The sequence below is a fragment of the Anomaloglossus baeobatrachus genome, chromosome 5, assembly GCF_048569485.1.
Source record: "Anomaloglossus baeobatrachus isolate aAnoBae1 chromosome 5, aAnoBae1.hap1, whole genome shotgun sequence".
In the NCBI taxonomy this organism is placed as follows: Eukaryota; Metazoa; Chordata; class Amphibia; order Anura; family Aromobatidae; genus Anomaloglossus; species Anomaloglossus baeobatrachus.
In genome coordinates, this window is record NC_134357.1 from 257,058,681 (window position 1) to 257,083,561 (window position 24,881).

Below are 24,881 nucleotides of genomic sequence, written 5' to 3' on the forward strand. Positions count from 1 at the left end.
TCTCTCCCCGCTCTCTTCTCTCTCCCCGCTCTCTTCTCTCTCCCCGCTCTCTTCTCTCTCCCTGCTCTCTTCTCTCTCCCTGCTCTCTTCTCTCTCCCCGCTCTCTTCTCTCTCCCCGCTCTCTTCTCTCTCCCCGCTCTCTTCTCTCTCCCTGCTCTCTTCTCTCTCCCCGCTCTCTTCTCTCTCCCCGCTCTCTTCTCTCTCCCCACTCTCCCCGCCTCCCCTCTCTTCTTTTCTGTAGTGTCAACAAAATCGGTGTTTCTTTGTCGCTCCATTGGGAGACCCAGACAATTGGGTGTATAGCTTCTGCCTCCGGAGGCCACACAAAGTATTACACTTTAAAAAGTGTAACCCCTCCCCTCTGCCTATACACCCTCCCGTGCATCACGGGCCCATCAGTTTTTTGTTTTGTGTTGAAGGAGGCACACATTCACGCAAGCTCCACATTTTAGTCAGCAGCAGCTGCTGACTTTATCGGATGGAAGAAAAGAGGGCCCCTAACAGGGCCCCCGGCATGCTCCCTTCTCACCCCACTCTGGTCGGCGGTGCTGTTAAGGTTGAGGTACCCATTGCGGGTACAAAGGCTGGAGCCACATGCCGTTATCCTTCCCCATCCCTTAGGGGCTCTGGGTGAAGTGGGATCCTAACCGGTCACCATGCACTGGGACCGGGCTCCCTCCGCAGCCCCTGGGGGAATCTGACGGACAGGAGACCGGGTATCATCAGGGACAGGCCCTGCTTCTCTGAGGTACTCTGTGTCCCCTTGGGGATGGCGCATAGAGCGCCTGTGTAACGGACGCTGCAGCGGCTGCTGTGTGTTTTGTGTCGCCGGGACTACCGCGCCGACCGCGCCTGTTTGCCGGCCGCGTTACTAAATTTAGTCCCCGGCTTTTGCGGCCTAGTACTGCATACTCCCGCCCCTGGGCCTGCCAGTCAGGGGTAAGGGCGGGACGCTAGACTGGACGTCAGCGGTGAGGGCTGGAGCATACTTAGGTATCCTCCTCCCCCCTCACTGAGCACTGTGGGGCACCAGATTCCCGCACTTTCTGAGGCACGCCCACGGCCCCCTCCTCCTCTGAGAACGCTGGCAGCCATTGTTATCATCACTTCTGCCGGTGGAGAACTTCAGACCGAGCTCCACAGCTCTGGGAGGCCCAGGCAGGGAATCTGGTGGACACACAACCGCTGAGGGCGGTCGGTAAGCCGCACCGGTTACTAGGTGCTGGCCCCCCTGGGTGCCGAAGTGTATATATATATATATCCATATATTGTATACATTTGCTCTGTTCGGCCGCATTATTTGCTTTTGGCTATATACCCTCACTGATTGCTCTAAGAGGAGACAACAGCATGTCGTCTGCAAAAAGCAAGGGTGCCAAGGCACAGGCTTATTTTGCAACCTGTACCTCTTGTGCGGCTATGTTACCTGCAGGTTCCACCTACCCTCATTGTGTGCAATGCTCGGCCCCTGTGACACTCACTCAGCCGGAGCCTCAGACGCTGGTGGGACCCTCGGCCCAGGTAGAACCACCGGCTACCACTGTCCAGGTGGCAGGGACAGAGTTTGCAGTGTTGGCTGAGAAATTTTCTGAGTCACTTTCACAATCCATGGCTCAGTCTATGGATAGATGGTCTGCTAAGATACTAGAAGCCTTGCAGTCCAGACCGGTAACACAGGCCCCGGGCACTGTTGAATCATTGCCCCCAGGCCCCCCTCGGTCGGCGCAGCAAAGTGCTCCTGGGGCGACTCCTAGGTCCCACGGTGAGGACTCCGACACGGACCGCAGTCCCAGACCGGCTTAGCGGGCTCGCTGGGAGCTTCCCTCGACTTCATCACAATGCTCAGGGTCTCAGCATGAGGACTCTCTGGAGGATGAAGCGGAGGTGGCAGATCAGGGATCTGATCCTGACGCTGCTCTCAATCTTGATACACCTGAAGGGGACGCCATAGTAAACGACCTTATAGCGTCCATCAACCAGGTGCTAGAACTTTCTCCTCCAGCTCCACCGATTGAGGAGTCAGCCTCACAGCAGGAGAAACACCAATTTAGGTTTCCCAAACGTACACGGAGTGCGTTTTTCGATCACTCCAACTTCAGAGATGCAGTCCAGAAACACCGAGCTTTTCCGGACAAGCGCTTTACTAAGCGCCTTAATGACACACGTTACCCCTTCCCCACTGACGTAGTTAAGGGTTGGGCTCAGTGTCCCAAGGTGGATCCTCCAGTCTCTAGACTGGCGGCTAGATCCATAGTAGCAGTGGCAGATGGTTCATCGCTCAAGGATGCCACTGACAGGCAAATAGAGCTCCTGATGAAATCCATCTATGAAGCCATAGGCGCGTCTTTTGCTCCGGCATTCGCAGCCGTATGGGCACTCCACGCTATCTCAGCTTGTCTGTCTGAGATTAATGCAGTCACACGTGCCTCTACTCCGCAGGTTGTGTCTTTAACCTCTCAGGCGTCGGCTTTTTCGTCCTACGCCATGAACGCCGTCCTGGACTCTGCGAGCCGTACAGCGGTAGCATCCGCCAATTCAGTGGCAGTCCGCAGGGCCATGTGGCTACGCGAATGGAAGGCAGACTCTGCCTCCAAGAAGTTCTTAACCGGTTTGCCATTTTCTGGCGACCGTCTGTTTGGCGAGCAATTGGATGAAATTATTAAACAATCCAAGGGAAAGGACTCGTCCTTACCCCAGTCCAAACCAAATAGACCTCAGCAACGGAAGATACAACCGAGGTTTCGGTCCTTTCGGCCCTCAGCCAGGTCTCAATTCTCCACGTCCAACAGGCCACAGAAGGGCCAGAGGAACTCTGATTCATGGCGGTCTAAGTCACGTCCTAAAAAGACCGCCGGAGGAGCCGCCCCCAAGGCGGCCTCCTCATGACTTTCGGCCTCCCCAAACCGCATCCTCGGTCGGTGGCAGGCTCTCCCGCTTTTGCGACGCCTGGTTGCCACATGTCCGAGACCGATGGGTGAGAGACATTCTGTCTCACGGTTACAGGATAGAGCTCAGCTCTCGTCCTCCGACTCGTTTCTTCAGAACATCTCCGCCCCCCCGAGCGAGCCGATGCTCTTTTTCAGGCGGTGAACACTCTGAAGGCAGAAGGAGTGGTGATCCCTGTTCCCCTTCAAGAATGTGGTCGCGGTTTTTACTCCAACTTGTTTGTGGTGCCAAAAAAGGACGGATCTTTCCGTCCCGTTCTGGACCTCAAACTGCTCAACAGACACGTGAGAACCAGACGGTTCCGGATGGAATCTCTCCGCTCCGTCATCGCCTCGATGTCCCAAGGAGACTTCCTAGCATCAATCGACATCAGGGATGCTTATCTCCACGTGCCGATTGCACCAGAGCATCAGCGCTTCCTGCGTTTCGCCATCGGAGACGAACACCTTCAGTTCGTGGCACTGCCTTTCGGCCTGGCGACAGCCCCACGGGTCTTCACCAAGGTCATGGCAACAGTGGTGGCAGTCCTACACTCTCAGGGACACTCGGTGATCCCTTACTTAGACGATCTTCTAGTCAAGGCACCCTCCCGGGTGGTATGCCAACACAGCCTGAACACTGCTCTGGAGACTCTCCAGAGGTTCGGGTGGATCATCAATTTCCCAAAGTCAAAATTGACACCGACCCAATCGCTAACTTACCTCGGGATGGAGTTTCATACTCTCTCAGCGATAGTGAAGCTCCCGCTGGACAAACAGCGTTCACTACAGACAGGGGTGCAATCTCTCCTTCGAGCCCAGTCACACCCCTTGAGGCGCCTCATGCACTTCCTAGGGAAGATGGTGGCAGCAATGGAGGCAGTTCCATTTGCGCAGTTTCATCTGCGTCCACTCCAATGGGACATTCTCCGCAAATGGGACAGGAAGTCGACGTCCCTCGACAGGAACGTCTCCCTTTCTCGGGCAGCCAAAGCCTCTCTTCAGTGGTGGCTTCTTCCCACTTCTCTGTCGAAAGGAAAATCCTTCCTGCCCCCATCCTGGGCTGTGGTCACGACGGACGCGAGTCTGTCAGGGTGGGGAGCGGTCTTCCTCCACCACAGGGCTCAGGGCACCTGGACTCAGACAGAATCTTCCCTTCAGATCAATGTTCTGGAGATAAGGGCAGTGTATCTAGCCCTAAAGGCGTTCCAGCTGTGGCTGGAAGGCAGGCAGATCCGAATTCAGTCGGACAACGCCACGGCGGTGGCGTACATCAACCACCGAGGCGGCACACGCAGTCGTCAAGCCTTCCAAGAAGTTCGGCGAATTCTGCTGTGGGTGGAAGCCACAGCCTCCACCATCTCCGCAGTTCACATCCCGGGCGTAGAAAACTGGGAAGCAGACTTTCTCAGTCGCCAGGGCATGGACGCAGGGGAATGGTCTCTTCACCCGGACGTGTTTCAAGAGATCTGTTGCCGCTGGGGAACGCCGGATGTCGACCTAATGGCGTCCCGGCACAACAACAAGGTCCCGGCATTCATGGCGCGGTCTCAAGATCACAGAGCTCTGGCGGCAGACGCATTAGTTCAGGATTGGTCGCAGTTTCGACTGCCTTATGTATTTCCTCCTCTGGCACTGCTGCCCAGAGTGTTACGCAAGATCAGGTCCGACTGCCGCCGCGCCATCCTCATCGCCCCAGACTGGCCGAGGAGGTCGTGGTACCCGGATCTGTGGCATCTCACGGTGGGTCAACCGTGGGCACTACCAGACCGACCAGACTTGCTGTCTCAAGGGCCATTTTTCCATCTGAATTCTGCGGCCCTCAACCTGACTGTGTGGCCATTGAGTCCTGGATCCTAGCGTCTTCAGGGTTATCTCAAGAGGTCATTGCCACTATGAGACAGGCCAGGAAACCAACGTCCGCCAAGATCTACCACAGGACGTGGAGGATCTTCTTATCCTGGTGCTCTGATCAGGGTTTTACTCCCTGGCCGTTTGCCTTGCCCACTTTTCTGTCTTTCCTTCAATCCGGAATGGACAAGGGTTTGTCTCTCGGCTCTCTCAAGGGACAAGTATCGGCGCTTTCCGTGTTTTTTCAAAAGCGTCTAGCCAGGCTTCCGCAGGTACGCACGTTCCTGCAGGGGGTTTGCCACATAGTCCCACCTTACAAGAGGCCGCTGGAACCCTGGGATCTTAACAGGGTGCTAACGGCTCTTCAGAAACCACCTTTTGAGCCGATGAGGGATGTTTCTCTTTCACGCCTTTCGCAGAAGGTGGTCTTCCTAGTGGCAGTCACATCACTTCGGAGAGTGTCTGAGCTAGCAGCGCTGTCATGCAAAGCCCCCTTCCTGGTGTTTCACCAGGATAAGGTGGTTCTGCGTCCGGTCCCGGAATTTCTCCCTAAGGTGGTATCCCCTTTTCATCTCAATCAGGATATCTCCTTACCTTCTTTTTGTCCTAATCCAGTTCACCAATGTGAAAAGGATTTGCACTTGTAGAGTCTGAGTGCTCTCACGAGATCTAACATTTCTCGTACGGCGCCCCTGCGCCATTCTGATGCGCTCTTTGTCCTTGTCGCTGGCCAGCGTAAAGGGTCGCAGGCTTCCAAGTCAACCTTGGTTCGGTGGATCAAGGAACCGATTCTTGAAGCCTACCGTTCTTCTGGGCTTCCGGTTCCTTCAGGGCTGAAAGCCCATTCTACCAGAGCCGTGGGTGCGTCCTGGGCATTGCGGTACCAGGCTACGGCTCAGCAGGTGTGTCAGGCGGCTACCTGGTCGAGTCTGCACACTTTCACGAAACATTATCAGGTGCATGCCTATGCTTCGGCAGATGCCAGCCTAGGTAGGAGAGTCCTTCAGGCGGCGGTTGCCCACCTGTAGGAAGGGGCCGTTTTACGGCTCTTTTTATCGAGGTATTCTTTTACCCACCCAGGGACTGCTTTTGGACGTCCCAATTGTCTGGGTCTCCCAATGGAGAGACAAAGAAGAAGGGAATTTTGTTTACTTACCGTAAATTCCTTTTCTTCTAGCTCCTATTGGGAGACCCACCACCCGCCCCTGTTCCCTTCGGGCTGTTGTTCTTTTGTGTACATATGTTGTTCATGTTGAATTGTTCTTTGGTTCATGGTTTAGTTCTCCGAACATCCTTCGGATTGAGTTTACCTTAGACCAATTTTATAAGTTTCCTCCTTCCTGCTTTGGCACCAAAACTGATGGGCCCGTGATGCACGGGAGGGTGTATAGGCAGAGGGGAGGGGTTACACTTTTTAAAGTGTAATACTTTGTGTGGCCTCCGGAGGCAGAAGCTATACACCCAATTGTCTGGGTCTCCCAATAGGAGCTAGAAGAAAATGAATTTACGGTAAGTAAACAAAATTCCCTTCTTTAACTACAGGACATTATCACTGCAGGATTAGGCAATGTGCACACAGTGCGTTTTTCGCTGCGTTTTTGCGTGTTTTTCGGGTGCGTTTTTGGCCTCAAAACTGCATGACTTTGCTTCCCCAGCAAAGTCTATGAGTTTTCATTTTTGCTGTCCGCACACAACCTTTTTTTTTAAGCGGCGGGTTTTTTGAGCTTAAAAAAAAGAATTGACATGTCCATTTTTCCTGCGTTTTTCTGCGTTTTCCTCCCATGTAAAGCATTGGAAAAACGCAGCAAAACGCAGAGATCAAAAATGCACCAAATCGCGGTAAAACCACATGCGTTTTTTTGTCGCGGGTGCATTTTTGTGCGTTTTTAGCGGCCAAAAACGCACAAAAACACAGCGTCAAAAAAAACGCAGAGTGTGCACATAGCCTTAGGTGTCGCATGCCTGGCAGTCCTGCTAATCTGTAACTCAGCCCCCACCACTGATCGGCTGCTGGACGACAATGCACAAGGTACACAGGAAACTGCCAATCAGAGGTGTAGGCGGGGTTATACACAATTCAGCATTCTGTTCCCCACTTCATCTACCGCAGAGAAAACAGGGATTCTATTAAAACTATAGCAAGCAGCCCAGTAATTGACACATCCCTAGAATCAGGCTCTTTTCTCCAATATCATGCAGCTTTCAGGTTACATAGCAAAAACTTGGTGATGGGTTCCTTTAATACCGGAAACGTCCTGTAATTTTCCTCCATTTGCGATTTGCTGAACTCTCTAACTTGTCTTCGTAGGTGCCCGTGGCTCAACGTGGAGGTGTCCCCTGCCCTTCCTGCGTATAATGCCATCATGTTTTTATTTGTTTTGGCCAATTTCAGCATGGCCACTTTTATGGACCCTGGAATATTCCCTCGAGGTAAGAACCGCCTATTGTTAAAGATTCCACCATTTTATTTATAAAGGGCCTCATATATATTTATTGTTTTAAAGGGGCATTTTAGTGTCCTAAGCCTATGCCATGACTTTATAATCAGTCAGGGTCCAGGTTCTGGCATCTATACGGCCCTAAGAGTCTAGTGCTGAAGCAGCGCCATATTCCCTTCTCGGTTGTTCCTGCACAGTGGCACTCCCCGCCATGTGGGTGGACAGGGAACTGCAGCCGGCTCAGTGCATAAGTGCTGCCATTTCTTGGAGTGCTGTAGAGACACATAATGTCGGGATGCAGTGCTGCATTCATCTTCTAATTTGACATGCCAGACTTTAAGAACACGGCGATACCAATTTTTATATTTCTTTCATTATTTTTTTATATCTACCCTTGGAAAGAGGGATGACTCAAATAAATATATATATATATATATATATATATATATATATATATATATATATATATATATATATATATATATAAAAATGTATATATATATGTATGTATATGTGTGTAATATTTACTTATAGTTGTAATGATGCTATGCATTAAATTTTGGTTTCATTGCTCCCTTTTCTGCAGCGGAAGAGGATGAAGATAAGGACGATGATTTCCGAGCCCCCTTATATAAGACAGTTGAAGTGAGAGGAGTACAGGTCCGCATGAAGTGGTGCTCGACGTGCCGGTTTTACCGGCCACCGCGCTGTTCTCACTGCAGTGTGTGTGATAACTGTGTTGAGGTGAGTTCTGGCTGAGCAATTTGGAGTTTCACTGTTATTATTATTATTATTTATTATGATAGCACCATTTATTCTATGGCTCTTCACAAGTGAGAAGGGGTATACATAAAAGCAAGTACAATAATCATAAACAATACAAGGCGCAGACTGGTATAGGAGGAGGGAGGACCCTGCCCGTGAGGGCTCACAGTCTACAGGAATGGGTGATGGTACAATAGGTGAGGACAGAGCTGGTTGCGCAGTGGTCTACTGGACTGAGGGTTACTGTAGGGTGTAGGTTTGTTGGAAGAGGTTGGTCTTCAGGTTCCTTTTGAAGGTTTCCACAGTAGGCGAGAGTCTGATGTGCTGAGGTAGAGTGTTCCAGAGTATGGGGGATGCACGGGAGAAATCTTGTATGTGATAGTGGGACGAGGAGATGAGAGAGGAGTAGAGAAGGAAATCTGAGGTTGCGTGCGGGTAGGTACCAGTAGACTAGGTCACAGATGTATGGAGGTTGTGGATGGCTTTGTATTTCATGGTTAGTGTGTTGAACTGGAGTCTTTAGGCAATGGGAAGCCAGTGGAGGGACTGGCAGAGAGGAGAGGCTGGAAAATAACGAGGGGGAAAAAGTGGATTAATTGAGCCACAAAGTTTAGGATAGATTGGAGGGGTGCAACAGTGTTGGAATGGAGGCCACAGAGCAGGAGGTTGCAGTAGTCAAGGTGGGAGAGGATGAGGGCACATGCACTAGTGTTTTTGATGATTCTTGGTTAAGGAATGCTTGAATCTGTGAGATATTTTTGAGTTTTAGTTGGCAGAAGGTGAAGAGGGCTTGGATGTGTGGCTTGAAGGATAGAGCAGAGTCGAGGGTTACTCTGAGGCAACGGGCTTGTGAGACTGGAGAAAGTGAGCAGCCATTGACTTTAATGGAAAGGATTGTTGGAGGGGTTGAGAGAGGAGGAGGAAAGATAATAAATTCAGTTTTGTCCATGTTAAGCTTTAGAAATCGCGCAGAGAAGAAGGATGAAATAGCAGACAGACATTGTGGGATTTTGGCTAGTAGAGAGGTAATCTCAGGTCCAGAGAGGTAGATTTGCTTATCATCAGCATAGATAATCAGCGTATATCACCATAAAACTCCTTGGGTAAAGCATGATTGTTGTGACAGCTCTTCCGAATTGAATTTAGTCCATATTTGCTGGACTGTGAGCTGTTCGGGCCTCCAGTGAACGTGTAAGGTCTATTTGCTCCAAATTCTAAGTTTTGTATTAATCTGTCTTCAGTAGGCTCCCTCTAGTGGCAGCTCTGGGCACAGCACACAGAATCGTATCACTTGGAGCTCTGTGTCAGTTAAGCAGGGCTGTAACCTCTGTAAAATTAACCAGTACAACACTTTGGCTTTTAGGTAAGCGTATATGTGTTTTGTACATTGGCTGTAACAGACACGTGCAATTCGACCTTCACCATCACTGTCCTGGCCAATGCCATCTGTGATAGGACACCTCTGTAAGTGCAGGAGAGAGTGCTGTCAGTCACAGTCCCCCCGCTCCAGTTCTCACGGCCCCCAACAGATCATGCTTTAAGGATTTCCTTAGTATCACACATGTGAGAACCTGTATCAATTTCTGATGTCTAGATAATAATTCTATCATCTTTGAAATACTTTAAACATGATCTGTTGGGGGGCCATGAGGATTGGGGGGTACGGGAAACACTGCTGTAAGTGGTCGCAGATCGGCGGTTCTCAACAACACCTTTCTGATAGGAAAGGAGTGAGGAATGTAAGAGGAGGTCATTTGATTGTGACGCATTTGTCAGAGGGTGATGACAAGGCAATGGGTCTAGCACTAGTATCGAGGGAACTTAAAGGCATTGGTATATAGGGTGCTTACAGGCACGGTCACTGGCACCTGTAAGAGGGTACTGACAAGACAATGTTACTGACTTTTAAGGAGTCTACTTGCAGGCACTGAAGTTATTTACAGGCACTGAAGTTATTTACAGGCACTGTGAGTGACACCGATATTATTTACAGGCACTTTGGTGCTTTTTGAGGTGGGTACTTATAGGCACTGTAACTGGTACTGAGTGTACTTGCAGGCACACTGGCATTTTTTAAGGTAGGTACTTATAGGCACTGAGATTTCTTACAGGCAATGTGACTGGTACTGACGGTACTTACAGGCACTGTCATTGACACTGAGATTGTTTACAGGCACTGCCACTGAATTTACTTTTAAGCACCCTGATGTTTTTTAAGGTAGGTACTTACAGGCTCATTGACTTTGCGCTGATGTTGCGGTACTTACACGCAATCTGGCATTTCTTAAGGTAGGTACTTAAAGGCACTGTGACTTACACAAAGATTGTTTACATGCACTGTGGCTAGCATTGTAGTTATCCACAGGCACTCTGGCACTTTTTAAGATGGGTACTTATAGGCACTGTGAATGGAACTAAGGTTATTTATAGGCCCTGTGACTGGTAATGATGGTACTTACAGGGTCTGTGAATGACACTGAGATTGTTTACAGGCACTGTGGCTATCATTGAAGTTACTTATAGGCACTTTTTAAGATGGGTACTTACAGGCACTGCTACTGGTACTGAGGTTACTTACAGGCTCTGTGACTAGCATTAAAGTTACTTACAGGAACAGTGGCACTTTTTAAGATGGGTACTTACAGGCACTGCTACTGGTACTGAGGTTACTTACAGGCTCTGTGACTAGCATTAAAGTTACTTACAGGAACAGTGGCACTTTTTAAGATGGATACTTGCAGGCACTGTGACTGGCACTGAGTTTTCTTACAGGAACTTAAACTGAGGTTACTAGATTACTTACAGGCACTCTGACGATTTTTTTCTTTAGATAGGCACTATGCTCTGAGGTTACTTAGAAGTACAGTGACTAGCACCTTTCAAGAGTACTTACAGGGACTGTGACCCTCACTGAAGTTACCTACAAGCACTGTGACTGTTATTGACTGTGCTTATAGGCACTGTGACTACTACTGAGGGTACTTCTAGCCAGTATGACTGGAACTTTTAAGGAGAGCACTTACAGGGTAAGTATAGACGCTGTGACTGGCGTTTTTAAGGAAGAAACACTAAGGCACAGTAAGTAGCACCAGAAAGGCACAGTAAGTAGCACCGGTAAGGAGGGAACTCTCCGACACTGTGACTGACTGTTCATGTAGCACTTTGGCTACCAATGTCAAGTGAGGCCATGGCTTGTGGTTTCGGTGCAACGTAAAAAATTTCCCAGTTAATGATCAATTAACAATAACTAAAATCACATCATCTCTAAACTGGTATTGTGATTGTCCAGCAATCACGTCAAGGTGACACTGGAGTCCAGCTTTGTTCTTAGGGGTACGTCACACACAGCAAGATTGCTGCTGAGATCGCTGCTGAGTCACGTTTTTGTGACGCAACAGTGACCTCATTAGCGATCTCGCTGTGTGTGACACTGAGCAGCGATCTGGCCCCTGCTGTGAGGTCGCTGGTTGTTGCTGAATGTCCTGGGCCATTTTTTAGTTGTTGCTGTCCCGCTGTGAAGCACAGATCGCTGTGTGTGACAGCGACAGAGCAACAACTAAATGTGCAGTGAGCAGGGAGCCGGCTTCTGCAGACGCTGGTAACCACGGTAAACAGCAGGTAACCAAGAAGCCCTTTCCTTGGTTACCCGATATTTACCTTCGTTACCAGCGTCCGCCGCTCTCAGCTGCCAGTGCCGGCTCCCTGCTCTCTGCACACGTAGCTGGAGTACACATCAGGTAATTAACCCGATGTGTACTGTGGCTAGGAGTGCAGGGAACAGGGAGCCGGCACTGGCAGTGTGAGAGCGGTGGACGCTGGTAACGAAGGTAAATATCGGGTAACCAAGGTAAGGGCTTCTTGGTTACCCAATGTTTACTGTGGTTACCAGCGTCCGCAGAAGCCGGCTCCTGCTGCCTGCACATGTAGCAGAGTACACATCGGGTAACTAACCCGATGTGTACTGTGGCTAGGAGTGCAGGGAGCCAGCGCTAAGCGGTGTGCGCTGGTAACCAAGGTAAATATCGGGTTTGTTACCCGATATTTACCTTAGTTACCAAGCGCAGCATCGCTTCCACGTGGCGCTGCTGGCTGGGGGCTGGGATACTGGTTGCTGGTGAGCTCACCAGCAACTCGTGTAGCGACGCTCCAGCGATCCCTGCCAGGTCAGGTTGCTGGTGGGATCGCTGGAGCGTCGCAGTGTGACATCTCACCAGCAACCTCCTACGATCCCTATCAGGTTGGATCGTTGTTGGGATCGCTGGTAAGTTGTTTAGTGTGACTGGGCCTTTAACCAGGGGTTTGATTACTCAAAGCAATTAACTAAACGATGCTAATCAGCTAATTGTTTGCAGATCAGCCCTTATTTAGTGTTCTGTACACAGGCAGCCCCCACTTCATACCTGCACTGAGTGACAACGGGCACACAAGTATTTGGGGACTTTCTTACCTCCGTATTTGTAAGGCCACGTGTACACAAGTATTTGGGGACTTTTTTACCTCCGTATTTGTAAGACCATGTGCACACAAGTATTTGGGGACTTTTTTACCTCCGTATTTGTAAGACCATGTGCACACAAGTATTTGGGGACTTTTTTACCTCCGTATTTGTAAGGCCACGTGTACACAAGTATTTGGTGACTTTTTATACTTCAGTATTTGTAAGGCCACGTGTAGACAGGTATCTGGGAACTGTTTTACCTCAGTATTTGTAAGGCCACGTGCACACAAGTATTTGGGGACTTTTTTACCACAGCATTTAGAAGTCAAAACCAGGAGTGGAACAATCAGAGGAAAAGTATAATAGAAACATGGGCACTACTTCTGTATTTATTACCCAGTCCTGGTTTTAGCTACAATTACTGAGGTAAAACAAATCACCAAAAACTGAAAGTGTGAATGTGCGCCTTACAAATACTGAAGTAAAAAACTCACTAAATAATCGTGTGCACGTGGCCTTACAAATACTGAGGTAAAAAAAACCTCACCAAATACACAATGTGTGCATGTGGTTTTACAAATGCTGAGGTAAAAAGCTCAACAAATAATCAACGTTTGTATGTGAACTTGGATTGACCAAAGCACATACAGTTAGGTCCAGAAATATTTGGACAGTGACACAAGTTTTGTTATTTTAGCTGTTTACAAAAACATGTTCAGAAATACAATTATATATATATAATATGGGCTGAAAGTGCACACTCCCAGCTGCAATATGAGAGTTTTCACATCCAAATCGGAGAAAGGGTTTAGGAATCATAGCTCTGTAATGCATAGCCTCCTCTTTTTCAAGGGACCAAAAGTAATTGGACAAGGGACTCTAAGGGCTGCAATTAACTCTGAAAGCGTCTCCCTCGTTAACCTGTAATCAATGAAGTAGTTAAAAGGTCTGGGGTTGATTACAGGTGTGTGGTTTTGCATTTGGAAGTTGTTGCTGTGACCAGACAACATGCGGTCTAAGGAACTCTCAATTGAGGTGAAGCAGAACACCCTGAGGCTGAAAAAAAAGAAAAAATCCATCAGAGAGATAGCAGACATGCTTGGAGTAGCAAAATCAACAGTTGGGTACATTCTGAGAAAAAAGGAATTGACTGGTGAGCTTGGGAACTCAAAAAGGCCTGGGCGTCCACGGATGACAACAGTGGTGGATGATCGCCGCATACTTTCTTTGGTGAAGAAGAACCCGTTCACAACATCAACTGAAGTCCAGAACACTCTCAGTGAAGTAGGTGTATCTGTCTCTAAGTCAACAGTAAAGAGAAGACTCCATGAAAGTAAATACAAAGGGTTCACATCTAGATGCAAACCATTCATCAATTCCAAAAATAGACAGGCTAGAGTTAAATTTGCTGAAAAACACCTCATGAAGCCAGCTCAGTTCTGGAAAAGTATTCTATGGACAGATGAGACAAAGATCAACCTGTACCAGAATGATGGGAAGAAAAAAGTTTGGAGAAGAAAGGGAACGGCACATGATCCAAGGCACACCACATCCTCTGTAAAACATGGTGGAGGCAACGTGATGGCATGGGCATGCATGGCTTTCAATGGCACTGGGTCACTTGTGTTTATTGATGACATAACAGCAGACAAGAGTAGCCGGATGAATTCTGAAGTGTACCGGGATATACTTTCAGCCCAGATTCAGCCAAATGCCGCAAAGTTGATTGGACGGCGCTTCATAGTACAGATGGACAATGACCCCAAGCATACAGCCAAAGCTACCCAGGAGTTCATGAGTGCAAAAAAGTGGAACATTCTGCAATGGCCAAGTCAATCACCAGATCTTAACCCAATTGAGCATGCATTTCACTTGCTCAAATCCAGACTTAAGACGGAAAGACCCACAAACAAGCAAGACCTGAAGGCTGCGGCTGTAAAGGCCTGGCAAAGCATTAAGAAGGAGGAATACCAGCGTTTGGTGATGTCCATGGCTTCCAGACTTAAGGCAGTGATTGCCTCCAAAGGATTCGCAACAAAATATTGAAAATAAAAATATTTTGTTTGGGTTTGGTTTATTTGTCCAATTACTTTTGACCTCCTAAAATGTGGAGTGTTTGTAAAGAAATGTGTACAATTCCTACAATTTCTATCAGATATTTTTGTTCAAACCTTCAAATTAAACGTTACAATCTGCACTTGAATTCTGTTGTAGAGGTTTCATTTCAAATCCAATGTGGTGGCATGCAGAGCCCAACTCGCCAAAATTGTGTCACTGTCCAAATATTTCTGGACCTAACTGTAGGCTGCCATTGTTCTAGCACAAGTTTTGTTTACATAGGGCGATAGGCTGCCTGGCTGATAGGATTCATGACCTTTTGGGCTGCCTCTAAGATCATTTCACCCAACGAACAAGCATTCTGCAGCCTATGTAGACTGTTCGATTATGGCAAAAAAAAGTATCTATTTAAGATAATCATGCTCTGTAAATGGACCTTAATGGAGAAGGGTACGAGGAAAGTTAAAATGTTATACGCCAGTATAGTGGAAGATGGGAAGTGCCTAATTAGCACTGTGTGCTTTTATATAATGTACATATTATTCCCATCCCTTTAACACCTCCATACATTAGTAGCATCCAGTCAGGCCACTGTCTTCCAGGAGGTTTCCAGGAACATACACATGGCTACTGATATTCACATCTTTCAAATTGGATTAGAGATTCAGGGGTCATTCAGAGGGTCTTAACACAGCTCCTTTGGAACAGTCATTAACATACAAGGCCATGGCATTGTCCAGCAATCACAGCCAGGTGACACTGGAGACCAGCTTTGTTCCTGGAGACACTTCATTCCTCTGGAGACACTTCATTCCTCTGGAGACACTTCATTCCTCTGGAGACACTTCATTCCTCTGGAGACACTTCATTCCTCTGGAGACAAAGGCTTTCTCTAATATGTAAATGTACAAAGATCCTTCCAAAATATTCAGGGGTTTGATTTGCAACAAAATGTCCTTCTAAACACAGGTTGTGAAGACATGCCCATGTTGGCTTTTAAAGGTGTGTTTACATGGAGAGATCCCTGATTTTTACTGACTAGTGGTCTTTTGAATGTCTGTTTACACAGGCAAACCAAAGCAAACAACGTGCAGGGTGCCATGGATCTTGGTAGCAAGAGTCTTGTTTACACCTACAGTCAAGAACAAAAAAACTGTTATAATAAAAATAATAATATAAAATAATGAAACTGTGTCCAAAGGGTGTGAAATCCTGCTAGGCCCCTTCAGTAATAGAGAAGAAGATAGCATTCCATTGTGTTAAAAAGTCATCAGAGAAAATATATGTTGGAACTTTTTGGATGTGTAACTCCTGGGTATCATTTCTGTCTATATATTTCTTGACCGTGTTATGGCTCCACCATATTTATAATTCCTGGCTGGAAAGCTTTCCCAATTAGTAACACAACCCTTTGAGGTCAGATAATTATGTTGTGCATTCATCATCAAACTCCTGTACAAGCCTGTATAGGTTTTTTTAAAATATATATTTGTATGGACGATACGTGGACGACCTGTTGATCGTCTGCTCGGATAATACATGAGATGTTGCATAATTTGTAGCCTATTTGCACAACAATAATGACAATTTGCGATTTACCCACAATGTTCCCAGTAACAAGGTTCCCTTTTTAGGCCCTGGGCGCACACTGCGTTTTTACCATCGTTTTTTTGCGTTTTTGCTGCAGAAATTTCTTAAGAAAATCGTTGTAACCTTTCTGCAGAAATTCCCCAGCAAAACCTATGGAAAAAAAAAATAGCTGTGCGCACACTGCGTTTTTTTTCTCAAAAACATTTTTTCTGCAGAATTTCTTGAGAAAATGAATGAGCATGTCACTACTTTTCTGCAAGTAGCTGCGCTTTTTGCCATAAATAATGGTAAAAAAAACCGCAGGGACCAACCTGCGGATAAAACGCATCAAAAATGCACGATGCGTTATTGGGGCGTTTTTTGAACGCAAGTGCGCTAATCTTTTAGACGCTCAAGACATTTTTTGAGAAAAATCCTTTTCTAGTGCGCACAGGGCCTTAGATATTTTGTTGGAAGGAGATCCTGTTGTAGGCAAGGTACATACTTCCCTGTACAGAAAGGAAATTGCAGCAAACATTTTGTGAATGTACATGGGGAGATACCTCACATTTAAGCTTTTATGATATTGAGAGAGTTACACTCTGTAAAAGAGGAGGCAATTGGTGAACGCATTTAATCACACACAAGGCTTTTTGAATTCTAACTTTGAATACCAAATAACCTTCGGGTATGAATTTTAAAGGAATCTGTTAGGTGCAATATGCACCCAGAGCTACGAGCAGTTCCGGGTGCATATTACTAATCCCTGCCTAACCATCCCTGTATACACTAGCATAGATAAAGAGATCTTTAGAAAAAGTATTTCTAAAGATCCTTTATGATATGCTAATGAGCGCGAGGACTACTCGCAAGGGCGTTAGTTCCTGCTCTCATTCTGCCCTCTTAGCATGTTTGCATGCCCAGAGGGACGTACTAACATGCTAAGGGGGCCGACTAGCCAAGGGAACCAATGCCCTTGCGACTAGTCGCTGGCCTCATTAGCATACGATAAAAGATCTTTAGAAATCCTTTTTCTATAGATCCCTTTATCTATGCTAGTGTATGCAGGGATTAGCAATATGCACTCAGAACTACTTGTGGTCCTGGGTGCGTATTGCATCCGACAGGTTCCCTTTAATGACGATCTGTTCGATTATATATTATAACTAAACATAATGATTCCGTGAATAATACGATTTATATTGAATTGATGTCATATAGCATATTATCTTTTTTTCTATCATTTATTTCTGATTTCACAATTTGTTCTCAAATTGTATTGGTGGATTCCTGTGGTCGGTTAGTGATTGCATATAGGAATTTTCATTTTGTTTCATTGTACACGATGATTAAAGGCATTTTTACCAGAAAAGCAACAGTTTTTATTTCTGCTGGACATTGTTCATTTTAATGGATTGAAACAATAAATGAGATGTGTTTAATATACGTACCGGATGGATGTGCTGCATTTCCCCTCTTCTCCTTCACCACGAGAATGATGATCTTCTATGCTGCACAAAAGATCATCTCTGCAGCTGGTTTATATAGCAAGATATTTGTGAAACGAGTGTTTTTAACAACACCTGTTCATGGTTATCTTACAGTGTAAATGCACCTTAGTAATATGCAGGCTATATTCACATAACACCCATACAACCTTCTAATGTGAGAGTCACCACAGTGATGAGCTAGGAAGGCTTTGGCTCTGTCGGCAGCCATCTTGGCAGGTTTCTCCAATACACAGGAGCTGTTATTTGGCTAAGTGCTCCTGTGTTCTCTATGAGAGAGCAGATACCAGAAATATTTGGAGGTGACTTCTCTTTAGGAGATAAAAAGGATTGGCACTTCAAAATTGGACAATCCAAATCGATAACTCGTCCGGGCCCCTATACACATTACATAGTCAAACTCATCGATATCAGTGGGTTCAGCCCAAATTCGACTAATGTGTATAGGGGGGGGGTTAAACTCCTAGCAGCTAATGTCAACAGATTGAGAACCACTTCTTGTCAGTGGCTCCCTGGTTCCTATGAGGGAGACTTCCTTGTATGACTTTTATGTGCCCTACTGATTTGGACTGTTGACCACCACTGATCTGTCTACTTTCTCCTTACAGGAGTTTGATCACCATTGTCCATGGGTGAACAACTGTATTGGACGTCGAAACTACCGTTACTTCTTCCTTTTCCTGGTGTCTCTGACATTGCACATAATGAGCGTCTTCATCTGTGGCCTTTTCTACACATTAGGACATCCAGACCAGCTCCGAGACATCCCAGCAGCTGTCACGTATCCTTCTAGCTGTTATGTCTTTAGTGGTTGGGTTAGATCTTCTAGATAGACTATTACACATGACTCTGTAGTTCTCATCTGTGTCCTTGTGACTCCCGACCTGCATTTATTTCTCCAAACCCTATTGTAATTTGTAATTTTCTCTAATCCCGTTTGTACCTTGTGTATTAAGGTACCGTCACACTAAGCAACTTACCAGCGATCCCAACAACGATAGGGATCGCTGGTAAGTTGCTAGGAGGTTGCTGGTGAGATGTCACACTGCGACGCTCCAGCGATCCCACCAGCAACCTGACCTGGCAGGGATCGCTGGAGCGTGGCTACACGAGTTGCTGGTGAGCTCACCAGCAACCAGTGACCAGCCCCCAGCTCCTTGCTCTCCTAGCTACAGCACACATCGGGTTAATTACCTGATGTGTGCTGCAGCTAAATGTGCACAGAGCAGGGAGCAGCGCACACTGAGCGCTGGCTCCCTGCTCTCCTAGTACAGCACACATCGGGTTAATTACCCGATGTGTGCTGCAGCTACATGTGCACAGAGCAGGGAGCAGCGCACAATGCTTAGCGCTGGCTCCCTGCTCTCCTACTTACAGCACACATCAGGTTAATTAACCCGATGTGTCCTGCAGCTAGCTACATGTGCACAGAGCAGGAGCCGGCAGCACAGGCAGTGAGAGCGGCGGAGGCTGGTAACAAAGGTAAATATCGGGTAACCAAGGACAGGGCTTCTTGGTTACCCGATGTTTACATTGGTTACCAGCCTCCGCAGAAGCCGGCTCCTGCTGCCTGCACATTTAGTTGTTGCTGCCTCACTGTCACACACAGCGATCTGTGCTTCACAGCAGGACAGCAACAACTAAAAAATGGCCCAGGACATTCAGCAACAACCAACGACCTCACAGCAGGGGCCAGGTTGTTGCTGGATGTCACACACAGCAACATCGCTAGCAACGTCACAAAAGTTGTTCGTTAGCAGCGATGTTGCTAGCGATGTTGCTTAGTGTGACGGGGCCTTTACTCTACTCTCTACTAAGCCTGGCTTAAACCAACTATACCTATTGTATTCCTACTGTCCTTGGTTTATTTCCAACAATGTGGCTCGTCATTTTCTCTTAACTCTGTCTCAGTATTTCAGTCATGTGCGTTGCTGGCCTATTTTTCTTTCCCGTGGCTGGTCTCACTGGATTTCACATTGTTCTGGTTTCCCGAGGTCGTACTACAAACGAGCAGGTAAGAACTCTTGTATAATGTACTAATGTATACTTTGCTTTAGATTCAGTTTGTTTTATTCACCATTGGATACTTGATTTTTTTCCTAATATCCTAAAGGTCACAGGAAAGTTCAGAGGAGGAGTTAATCCTTTTAGTAACGGATGTTGTCGAAATGTGAGCCATGTACTTTGTAGCTCTCCACCACCAAGGTAGGTCCTGGTTTCTGTCACTTTAGAGCGGGAACACTACAATAACTAACTACAGTACTTTTAGATTGCCAATAGATTATGATTGTCTGTGGCGTCTGACTTATACTCTGCAGTGACTATCTAAAATGTTATTGCATACATTTCTTAGTAGAGTGGGAAGCTGGCTGTCAAACACAGCCAAGCTCCCTATAGAAAAGGCTGAGACAGTTTATTAATGTTTCTGCCTTCCCCAAATGCTTTATACAGAGCACTGACAAAGCATTTGTGTATGCAGTATAAGAAGTGTGTGTGTGTGTGTACAGTACATACCAAAAGTTTGGACACACCTTCTCATTCAAAGAGTTTTCTTTATTTTCATGACTCTGAAAATTGTAGATTCACATTGAAGGCATCAAAACTATGAATTAACACATGTGGAATGAAATACTTAAAGTGTGAAATGACTGAAAACATGTCTTATATTCTAGGTTCTTTAACATAGCCACTTTTTGCTTTGATTACTACTTTGCACACTCTTGGCATTCTCTTAATGAGCTTCAAGAGGTAGTCACCGGAAATGGTCTTCCAACAGTCTTGAAGGAGTTCCCAGAGATGCTTAGCACTTGTTGGCCCTTTTGCCTTCACTCTGCGGTCCAGCTCACCCCCAAACCATTTCGATTGGGTTCAGGTCTGGTGACTGTGGAGGCCAGGTCATTTGGCGTAGCACCCCATCACTCTCCTTCTTAGTCAAATAGCCCTTACACAGCCTGGAGGTGTGTTTGGGTTCATTGTCCTGTTTAATAATAAATGATAGTCCAACTAACCGCAAACCGGATGGAATCGCATGCCGCTGCAAGATGCTGTGGAAGCCATGCTGGTTCAGTATGCCTTTTAATTTTGAATAAATCCTCAACAGTGTCACCAGCAAAGCACCCCCACACCATCACACCTCCTCCTCCATGCTTCACGGTGGGAGCCAGGCATGTAGAGTCCATCCATTCACCTTTTCTGCGTTGCACAAAGACATGGTGGTTGGATCCAAAGATCTCAAATTTGGAATCATCAGACCAAAGCACAGACTTCCACTGGTCTAATGTCCATTCCTTTTGTTCTTTAGCCCGAGCAAGTCTCTTCTGCTTGTTGCCTGTCCTTAGCAGTGGTTTCCTAGCAGCTACAGTTAGGTCCAGAAATATTTGGACAGTGACACAAGTTTTGTTATTTTAGCTGTTTACAAAAACATGTTCAGAAATACAATTATATATATAATATGGGCTGAAAGTGCACACTCCCAGCTGCAATATGAGAGTTTTCACATCCAAATCGGAGAAAGGGTTTAGGAATCATAGCTCTGTAATGCATAGCCTCCTCTTTTTAAAGGGACCAAAAGTAATTGGACAAGGGACTCTAAGGGCTGCAATTAACTCTGAAGGCGTCTCCCTCGTTAACCTGTAATCAATGAAGTAGTTAAAAGGTCTGAGGCCGAGAAGCAAGCGATATCGCCGGATGCTGTGAGTGTGTGGATGCGATGTGATGTATGTGTGAGGTGTGTGTGAGGTGTGTGTGAGAGTGAGTGTGAGCCGGTGTACACTGGTAACTATGATACACATCGGGTGACCAAGGGACCTTAGTTACCCGATGTGTATAATGGTTACCAGCGTTCACGGCCTCCGTCAAGATCCCAGCATCGCAAGGTTATGTCTGGCGCTGCTGGGATCGTGACGGAGCCGGTGTAGAAGCAAGCGATATCCCAGGATGTTGTGTGTGTGTGTGTGGATGTGATGTGTGAGGTGTGTGTGAGAGTGAGTGTGATCTGATGTGTGTGTACTCACCTGGGAGTCGGAGCTCCGTGTCAGTTGGGCCAGAGCGAGCGTGCATTGCGTGAGGGGGGCGGGGCCTGCAGAGAGCCGGGGCGAGAGGCCAATCCGTGTGGGGGGGCGGGGCCATGGCGAGCCCAGCGGCCAATCAGCTTTGTGTCACCGTAAGGACACAATTTTGGAGCAAGACAGACAGACAGAATAAGGCAATTATATATATAGATGGGCTGAAAGTGCACACTCCCAGCTGCAATATGAGAGTTTTCACATCCAAATCGGAGAAAGGGTTTAGGAATCATAGCTCTGTAATGCATAGCCTCCTCTTTTTCAAGGGACCAAAAGTAATTGGACAAGGGACTCTAAGGGCTGCAATTAACTCTGAAAGCGTCTCCCTCGTTAACCTGTAATCAATGAAATAGTTAAAAGGTCTGGGGTTGATTACAGGTGTGTGGTTTTGCATTTGGAACCTGTTGCTGTGACCAGACAACATGCGGTCTAAGGAACTCTCAATTGAGGTGAAGCAGAACATCCTGAGGCTGAAAAAAAAAGAAAAAATCCATCAGAGAGATAGCAGACATGCTTGGAGTAGCAAAATCAACAGTCGGGTACATTCTGAGAAAACAGGAATTGACTGGTGAGCTTGGGAACTCAAAAAGGCCTGGGCGTCCACGGATGACAACAGTGGTGGATGATCGCCGCATACTTTTTGGTGAAGAAGAACCCGTTCACAACATCAACTGAAGTCCAGAACACTCTCAGTGAAGTAGGTGTATCTGTCTCTAAGTCAACAGTAAAGAGAAGACTCCATGAAAGTAAATACAAAGGGTTCACATCTAGATGCAAACCATTCATCAATTCCAAAAATAGACAGGCCAGAGTTAAATTTGCTGAAAACACCTCATGAAGCCAGCTCAGTTCTGGAAAAGTATTCTATGGACAGATGAGACAAAGATCAACCTGTACCAGAATGATGGGAAGAAAAAAGTTTGGAGAAAAAAGGGAACGGCACATGATCCAAGGCACACCACATCCTCTGTAAAACATGGTGGAGGCAACGTGATGGCATGGTCATGCATGGCTTTCAATGGCACTGGGTCACTTGTGTTTATTGATGACATAACAGCAGACAAGAGTAGCCGGATGAATTCTGAAGTGTACCGGGATATACTTTCAGCCCAGATTCAGCCAAATGCCGCAAAGTTGATCGGACGGCGCTTCATAGTACAGATGGACAATGACCCCAAGCATACAGCCAAAGCTACCCAGGAGTTCATGAGTGCAAAAAAGTGGAACATTCTGCAATGGCCAAGTCAATCACCAGATCTTAACCCAATTGAGCATGCATTTCACTTGCTCAAATCCAGACGTAAGACCCACAAACAAGCAAGACCTGAAGGCTGCGGCTGTAAAGGCCTGGCAAAGCATTAAGAAGGAGGAAACCCAGCGTTTGGTGATGTCCATGGGTTCCAGACCTAAGGCAGTGATTGCCTCCAAAGGATTCGTAACAAAATATTGAAAATAAAAATCTTTTGTTTGGGTTTGGTTTATTTGTCCAATTACTTTTGACCTCCTGAAATGTGGAGTGTTTGTAAAGAAATGTGTACAATTCCTACAATTTCTATCAGATAGTTTTGTTCAAACCTTCAAATTAAACGTTACAATCTGCACTTGAATTCTGTTGTAGAGGTTTCATTTCAAATCCAATGTGGTGGCATGCAGAGCCCAACTCGCGAAAATTGTGTCACTGTCCAAATATTTCTGGACCTAACTGTATTTTACCATGAAGGCCTGCTGCACAAAGTCTCCTCTTAACAGTTGTTCTAGAGATGTGTCTGCTGCTAGAACTTTGTGTGGCATTGACCTGGTCTCTAATCTGAGCTGCTGTTAACCTGCGATTTCTGAGGCTGGTGACTCGGATAAACTTATCCCCCGCAGCAGAGGTGACTCTTGGTCCTCCTTTCCTGGAGCGGTCCTCATGTGAGCCAGTTTCTTTGTAGCGTTTGATGGTTTTTGCTACTGCACTTGGGGACACTTTCAAAGTTTTCACAATTTTTCGGACTGACTGACCTTCATTTCTTAAAGTAATGATGGCCACTCATTTTTCTTTACTTAGAATTTGTATTATGGCAAGAAAAAAGCAACTAACAAGTCTATTCAGTAGGACGATCAGCTGTGTATCCATCAGACTTCTGCACAAGACAACTGATGGTCCCAACCCCATTTATAAAGCAAGAAATCCCACTTATTAAACCTGACAGGGCAGACCTGGGAAGTGAGAACCATTTTCGGTGACTGCCTCTTGAAGCTCATCAAGAGAATGCCAAGAGTGTGCAAAGCAGTAATCAAAGCAAAAGGTGGCTACTTTGAAGAACCTAGAATATAAGACATATTTTAAGTTGTTTCACACTTTTTTGTTAAGTATTTCATTCCACATGTGTTAATTCATAGTTTTGATGCCTTCAAATGTAAATCTACAATTTTCAGAGCCGTGAAAATAAAGAAAACTCTTTGAATGAGAAGGGGTGTCCAAACTTTTGGTCTGTACTGTGTGTGTGTATATATATATATATATATATATATATATATTTTAACATTGACGTACCCTTAGATTTGTCAGGAGTAGCCAGGCATGTTCACTACTTGTACGGTGTCCCTATTTATTCTAACAGCCATTTCACCATTGTACCTCCCAAGAGCTTTCCCCTTCCCCATCATTAGGGTAAATTTAGTTGGTATGTTATCATTGTGCCTGTGTATACTATACCAATATGTTGTCTGTTTCTCAGATACATAAAACGGAGTCAAAATCAGTCAGTTCTGTCTATATCACCGCCATTTTTACGACCAGAGGTATCAGAGAGTCAGATTGGCCTTAAAATACTGGATAATGGTATACAGAGCCCTCTTCAACACTATCAGGTATGGTGTTTCCAAGTAATCATATATCTTGTAACCTAACGTGGGCAGCATTGTTTATATCTGCCAGCTCTGGGGTCGCCATGGTAACATTCCCTGACGGGCTCAGGATGAGCATCCTGCCATGTGACCTCTACATTCATGAGAGATGAAGTGACAGGATTAATATTCTTGCCAGTCTGTTAGTTACCGTGGAAACCCCAGAGCAACTGCATATAATGCAACATTTAGGGGATGCAGAAGCTTTATATTAAAAAGCCACACCTGTCACATTATATGATCCCATAGGTCTGCTTCATGGATTTGTTATATGGCATGCATTACCAACTATGGGCTCTGCATCCTTTGTTAACCTTTTCAATACCTGGAGAACTGATGCTGAAAGTTTTAGGTTATTAGCACAATAGAAAGATCTA

General features: G+C 46.3%; 1 protein-coding gene across 1 annotated transcript in view; it reads left to right on the top strand.

The window, feature by feature from the left end:
- ZDHHC5 (zDHHC palmitoyltransferase 5) overlaps positions 1 to 24,881 on the top strand; it is a 66,016-nt gene that overhangs the window by 35,122 nt on the left and 6,013 nt on the right. The window contains exons 3-8 of the mRNA XM_075347403.1: positions 7,084 to 7,205; positions 7,800 to 7,957; positions 18,160 to 18,332; positions 19,463 to 19,565; positions 19,665 to 19,756; positions 24,336 to 24,468. Coding sequence (XP_075203518.1) covers positions 7,084 to 7,205; positions 7,800 to 7,957; positions 18,160 to 18,332; positions 19,463 to 19,565; positions 19,665 to 19,756; positions 24,336 to 24,468 — 781 coding nt within the window. The remainder of the gene's footprint in view (positions 1 to 7,083; positions 7,206 to 7,799; positions 7,958 to 18,159; positions 18,333 to 19,462; positions 19,566 to 19,664; positions 19,757 to 24,335; positions 24,469 to 24,881) is intronic.